Source organism: Sinocyclocheilus anshuiensis, unplaced genomic scaffold, assembly GCF_001515605.1.
Source record: "Sinocyclocheilus anshuiensis isolate Anshui unplaced genomic scaffold, SAMN03320099.WGS_v1.1 scaffold311, whole genome shotgun sequence".
Taxonomy (NCBI): domain Eukaryota; kingdom Metazoa; phylum Chordata; class Actinopteri; order Cypriniformes; family Cyprinidae; genus Sinocyclocheilus; species Sinocyclocheilus anshuiensis.
Window position 1 is genome coordinate 355,540 of NW_015549606.1, and position 6,733 is coordinate 362,272.

The 6,733-nt window shown below is 34.8% G+C and overlaps 2 protein-coding genes across 3 annotated transcripts in view; one reads left to right on the forward strand and one right to left on the reverse strand.

The window, feature by feature from the left end:
* LOC107659026 (basic immunoglobulin-like variable motif-containing protein) overlaps window positions 1-4,753 on the reverse strand; it is a 9,605-nt gene extending 4,852 nt beyond the window's left edge. Inside the window, exons 1-2 of the mRNA XM_016447798.1 lie at window positions 4,681-4,753; window positions 2,416-2,994 (exon numbers count right to left, since the gene is read on the reverse strand). Coding sequence (XP_016303284.1) covers window positions 2,416-2,887 — 472 coding nt within the window. The 5' untranslated portion in view covers window positions 2,888-2,994; window positions 4,681-4,753. The remainder of the gene's footprint in view (window positions 1-2,415; window positions 2,995-4,680) is intronic.
* A 268-nt stretch (window positions 4,754-5,021) lies between these two features.
* The window catches only part of LOC107659008 (probable uridine nucleosidase 1), a 3,894-nt gene continuing 2,182 nt past the window's right edge, over window positions 5,022-6,733 (forward strand). Inside the window, exons 1-4 of one of the 2 annotated variants that reach the window (XM_016447772.1) lie at window positions 5,022-5,043; window positions 5,417-5,497; window positions 5,567-5,761; window positions 5,844-6,023. In XM_016447772.1, coding sequence (XP_016303258.1) covers window positions 5,579-5,761; window positions 5,844-6,023 — 363 coding nt within the window. In that variant the 5' untranslated portion in view covers window positions 5,022-5,043; window positions 5,417-5,497; window positions 5,567-5,578. The remainder of the gene's footprint in view (window positions 5,044-5,416; window positions 5,498-5,566; window positions 5,762-5,843; window positions 6,024-6,733) is intronic. The other variant, XM_016447773.1, reaches the window with a different exon arrangement.

Genomic DNA, 6,733 nt, shown 5'->3' on the forward strand with positions numbered 1-6,733 from the left:
GATTTATTCCTGTGATTTCAAAGCTGAATTTTTAGAATCATTACTCCTGTCACATGATCCTTTTCTGATTTGCTGCTCAAAAAACACTTATTATAATAATTACTATTATTATGTTGAAAACAGCAGAGTAGATTTTTTTCAGGTTTCTTTAATGAATAGAAAGTTCAAAAGAACAGCATTTATCTGAAATATAATTTTTTTATAACATTATAAATGTCTTTATCAGATAAATGCTGATCTTTGGATCTTTCTATTCATCAAAGAATCCTGAAAAAAAAATGTACTCAACTGTTTTTTTATCACATGGTGATAATAATAATAATAATAAAAGAAATTATTGAACAGCAAATCAGCATATTAGAATGATTTCTGAAGGATCATGTGACACTGAAGAATGGAGTAATGATGCTGAAAATTTAGCTTTGATCACAGGAATAAATTTCATTTTAAAATATATTCAAATAGAAAGCAGTTATCTTAAATAATAAAAAATATTACTACTTTTGCTGTCTTTTGGATCAACTAAATGCAGGGTTGGTGAGCAGAAGAGAATTCTTTAAAAAACATTACAAATGTTACTGTTCAAAAACTTTTTTTTTTTAGGCAGCTATATATTTTCATGTTTTAAAATCCATTTATATTGTGTGAGAAAGATAGAAAGTGTGATTATAAAAACAACTAAATTAAATGTTTCCAAAATGTTATTTTATATTGTCAAATTCTGCAAAAAATAAAAATTTAAAATAATAATAATAAAAATCAGGTATTCTGTTTAGTTTAGTTACTACAGAATGTGCATTTCTTACAAATAGTCTGGATGCATCATGTTCATGTGAGAGCCTTGAAAGTGAACACTAAATGCAGTGAGCAGAGTACCCTTTAACTACAAGAACACATAATGCGCTCTCGACATTTGTCATTAAAATAACGCCATAGAGATTTGATTTGATCCTCACACAGCGGCACATGGTGTGACCCATCAAATATAATTATAACAAATAAATTAATAATAGTTATAATATTATTGCACTTTATTTTTTTTAATAAAATAATAAACTAAATAATAACGTGTGATAATACTATTTTATTTTAAAATAAAAAGGGAGTATTAAATACAAATACAATTATTTTATAGTAAACTTTAAAATAAAATGCTAATATTTTTATTATTTTAATCTGAACCTTAACTATTATTTTTAATTTGAATTATTTTAATTTTTAAACTTAAAATCAGCAAGCTTTTATTATGGCGGGTTGCTGGTGCGGCAAGTAAGTATATGCGCTTCCGGGTTTAGCGCTGCCGATTGTAGAGCGTCAGTGAATGAAATGTCACAGTTTTGCATTGTGCTTTGAAAATGTTAGCGGGTAGCCTATATTTATGCTTTCAGTTTGAATAGAAAGCTTATACAGTATAGTTTGTCGATCTAAAATGGTAATTGTGCATTAACAGCTGTCAACCATGTCGGAACCAAGCGGCAACCTCCCACACTCTCTCGTGAAGCCAACAAGGAAGTGACTTAAACTGTAATTCGTCAACTGGATGCTAGACGCTGGCTGCAAAAGGGAGTCAATCCCATAGACTCCCCATGTTAAAATGCCCAACTTTACAGCAGAAAAAAACGTTTACAGCCTAGTTCAAAAAATGATTTTGGTCTATATAGCTAATTTTGCCCTTCATGACAACTGTGAGGGGAATTAATTTTTTTATAACTCATCCGTTTAAATTATATTAAGTCTTAAAGTTCTGCATAATTAAGGGCGTGGCCACTTGAGTGACAGGTGCGCTGCTGTCACCACCGTCGAGCTAGGTGTGCGTGGTTTCAGCAACCAGCTCCCGCCTCTTTGCCCATCTTCGATTATCCGGGAGTGACGCGCTGCCAAGATGGCGACGGCCGCCTCCGCCCACTTTTGAGCTTCAAAAACTATCTTCGGAACACTACGGGTGACGTCACGGACACTACATCCATGTTTTTATAGTCTATGGTCGGTACGCAAAAGCACGCTCTGAACTAATTTACACAGCACATTTCTTATTTTGGTCGCGCATGCGGACCTGCGGACCACTTATGTGCACCCCTGTTTATACTGATGAAAACAAATGGAGAATAGCATTTATGAAACAGTTACATTAATGAAGCAATATACTGATTAGTCTTTACTGATTTGTAAAGAACAGCTTAATGGATGTAATCTCAGTGAATTCTGTTTGTCTTGTTAGTCGACCTCTGCTGCTCATAATGATATGTGTGTGTGTGTATTAGTGCATTAGTTTAATTAAACAATTTACAAAAAAACAATAATTTTAAATATATATATTTTTTGTCTCCCAAAGTATTTCGATCTGATTCTGCAGTTTGAAAACCCCAGATGACAGTATGCAGATGTCGTTAATCTTTTTTTTAGAAAGACACCTACTTGTTTTGGCTTTCCGTGTTAAAACCGCGTCAAAATCAGAGGTGTCAATCTCCCAGGCGAGCACAGGCTTGTTGCTGGATGACACAACCTCCATATCACAGTTCCCATCTGAAGACACACTTTTCCCCCCTGAGTGACTCTGGGAAGGGGTTGTAGCGCTGGTCTTGACTAATGCTGTGGTGTCTGCATTGGTCGGTGGCGCATCTTCAGATGTGATAATGGGTCGGGCTCGGTTGAGCAGCGCATAGTCCGAGCAGACAGTGTAGAACTTCTCTCGGGAGTGTGTTACAGGGCAGGTCCATGGAAGCTGGAGCTCTGCGCTGGAGGCCCGTCGTACCCGCAGCGCATCACACGTCATCGGACTCAGGAAGCTGCGCTCACGCTCATCCTCTCTGGCCGGGGCCCGTGATGGGGCCTCCTGATCAGTCCTAGCAGATACCTTGGCGCCTTCACTTTCCACAGTGTTAGGCATTGAACGGAGAACTGGGATGATGGTTAAGAGAATAACCTACAGATGTGCTCCAGCTGTGACGTACGTGATCCAAGAAGAGAGCTCAAAGAAGGAATCTCATCCACTGACTACAATTAAGAACATGACAAACAGACAGATACTAAGAAACTGAATATAAGAAGAAATGTATAATATATAAAATGAATAAATAATAAATAAAAGCAATAATACTAAGGTTTTTCTGTCATACATTTTTCAGGAGTTTTTGTTAAAGGGGTCATATGATGCGATTTCAAGTTTTCCTTTCTCTTTGGAGTGTTACAAGCTCTTGGTGACAATCAGCTTGAAACACTCCAAAGAGAAAGGAAAACTTGAAATCGCATCATATGACCCCTTTAAAATAGCATCATATGACCCCTTTAAATAAAAAGAGCATTTATTTGAAATAGAAATTTGTCTGTACTGTCATTTTTTATTTTGTTTTTATGCATCCTTGACCTCAATAGTAATTTAAAAATAAATAAACAAACAAACCTCGATTTTTTTATATTTTATTTATTTATTTGAAATCAAACATATTTGAATTAATTTCTGAGACATGTGCATCAGTAATTTTTTTAGGGTTATGCCAAGTGCAGAAATACACCCATCACAGTCATGAGGATCTCTGATTCATGGTTTTCTTGTCACAAGATTACAAAACTGATTCCTGCATGTTGGCTATGCCACACAGATCCCTAAATATGAATAATATTTTAAGATTGCTTTGAATTTGAGCCTGTTTCATGGATCTAACATCTAACATAACCACTTCTGGGTAGTAACTGATTACATGTAATCTGGATTATGTAATCAGATTCCAAAAATTAAGTACTTGTAATTAGAGTATACTACATTTTAAAATGCTCATACAGTTACTTTTTTATGGATTACACGATTACATATTATTTTTCCTCATTTAAATGTTCCTTTCTAAAAATGCTACCGTGTGACATTCCATTTAGCTTTGATTATATTCTCAAAGACATACAGAAATAAATATTTCAAGGAATATATTTTCTCTGTTTGCTTTTTATGTCAATATGGTACATTTGATGGTAAGCTTAAAACAAGTTTGATAAAAAGTAATCTAAAAAGTAGTCAAAATACATGACCTAAAACAAGGAGTAACCGTTACTAGTTTTCACAATGTAATCTGTAATCAGTAACAGACTACAATTTGTAAGTAATCTACCCAGCTGAACATAACTACATCCATTCATGTGAACAAAAACAAATACCTGCAATAATAAAAGTATGGTGGATTTTTGTGAACTAAGGTGTGGTATGAGACTGTTTACCATATGTCACTATGATATATATATATATAGTGCTAAACTAGGCCAGAGACTGCTATAGATGAAATGTTGGATGAAAATAATGGGCCAGTCACAGCTGACACTGACAGCAGCTTTCAACTATGTTTCGTCGTTTAAACAGATGAAAGCATGGTACCACATGGTTGAATTCCTCCTACATCGTCATCATCGTCGTCAACACTACCATTGTTTAGGTCATTCTTCTTCGATGACGGTCGGCAGGCAAGGCAACAATACATTTCAGGACTAGATTACAAGATAAACCGCCGCAATATAAGTTTAAACCACCGAAGACACCGTATAAATACCGCAGACATATGAATAGCTAAGCAGGATCAGTGTAGCCATCAATAGGCTCTTCGAAAGAACATGAAACGTCATTTCAGGACGCAAATATTTATCCATATTTACTTAATCATCATTAAAATAATGCAAAAAGAGTAAATCTGCACCTACCTGGCCAATTCTGCAGGAATAAATTAATTATACTGCGCTGCGCGACCTCTCTGTTGGACTGCCTCAACGGGCTCTACCAATCTCAAACATAGGGGTGTTGTACGACATAATAAATGGAAATGTTTCTTACATCAGATTTAAACGGTTTAAATAACAGTCTAACACAATAATATTAATATTTTAAGAATGTCTGTATAAAACATTTAATGTTATGGCAGATAGTTGTGTAAATGTAGATAGTCTGTTTAATAGTTCCACCTCCGTTGGTAAAATCTTTCAGAGGAAGTAGAGCGTGGTTGTCTTAAAAGTGGACTGAACTGCTTGCCAATGAATGAACTGAACTGAAGCAGGTGCAAGACCGGGGTAGGTGAGCAACAGTAAAGCGAGTTTATGAAGTATGACTGAAAACTGAAGGGATTCCACGATGAAACGATTTATTGAAAATGTTTTCCTCGTTAAACGTACAAAGGCATATGCATTAGCATTTTAAGATTTAACCTGCAGAAAGTGACCTGATTAAAAGTTTGGATAGATGGATAGATAGATAGATAGATAGATAGCAACTGTAATAATAAAGAAAATATATTAGAAAATACATTTCATGGTCATTTATACTGTGTTGTTATATCATGGTCATTTATACTGTTGTCTGTTATTTTTTTTATACACATCATGAAAATCTTTTACTTATATAACGTCAAATTTCATGTTAACTTGATTACACATTGCTTTACAGAAAGCTTATGACCTACTTTCTATGTCTCACCTTAAGAACAAATGGTGCAATCAAGTACTGAGTTGGTTACAAATTAACTAGGTACTTATCTCCATAGTTAACATCCCAGTTGTATATGATTAAGTGCCCTTACCAGACCGATGTTTCCAGAATCTAACCAGCATGGCTCAGAAGCTGCTGATAATCGACACAGACTGTGGCATAGATGATGCTCTGGCTATCATAGTTGCTCTGGCAGCTCCTGGTGTGAAGGTGTTGGGCATCACCTGCTGCTTTGGGAACACTGATGTGGATAATGTGTGTCAGAATGTGATGTGGGTTCTGACAGTCTGTCAACAAACCCAGGTCAGTGCAATTATAACAGTACCAATACAACTGTCATGACCTAATATGATATGACTGTTAAGATTGCATTGTTTGACCTCAGATTCCAGTTTTTAAAGGGTCTGCTGGTCCTCTAATCGGACCTGTGACAGGATTTAAAGATCACTTTGGCACAGATGGACTTGGAGATGTTCTGGAGAACTCTGAGATTTGGAAAGGGCAGATTCAGAAAGAGCATGCACTTCATGCTTTAATAAGACTGGTAAATGAAAACCAGGGAGAGGTAAGCAATAATTATTTAATAACTGTTTATTTCTAGAATACTGATTTAAAAAGTTTAATAAAAAGAAATATTAAAGAACCCTTTAAGCAAAGGTAACATTTTGTGTCAACATATGCATCATTTTGCTTGCTTTAAGTTAATTAAGTCTTAGTTCATATGTTCTCAATTAAAGCTCAATTTTGAGGCACTATGGACTCACTTTTTTCCAAGGTTTTATTTTATTTTGCCGCGTAGTGTTTAGGAACATTACATAAAGACATCCTAGTACCCTCATAGCAACAAGATGAGCTGAAAACGAAACAAAACATCAGCTGAAATCATATTAATTTATTATTTTAATTAATTCCCTTAATAATTGGCATTTTTATTTAATAATTAGGGTTCTAAAATCTGGTAGAAATTAATAAAATAAATGGAAAAACCCTGTAATCACAAACAACATTGTTAATATATTGTAAACCATGAAGAATGTTTAGTTCTTGAAACTTCTGGAATTATGAAACATAATATTTTTTAATGAAAATTATTTGTTAATTTAGTGTATTGCCACTCCTAGTTTGTTAATGTAAAAAAAAAGTTTGAAATTGAGCAGCATTGACATTCCTGCAAAAGTGTCAGAAATATCTTAAAGGGCATTCAAACTTTTGACAATGGGGCATCCCTTGGAGTCAAAAAGGGTGAGAACCACTGGGTTAGAGTGTTTCCTGCTG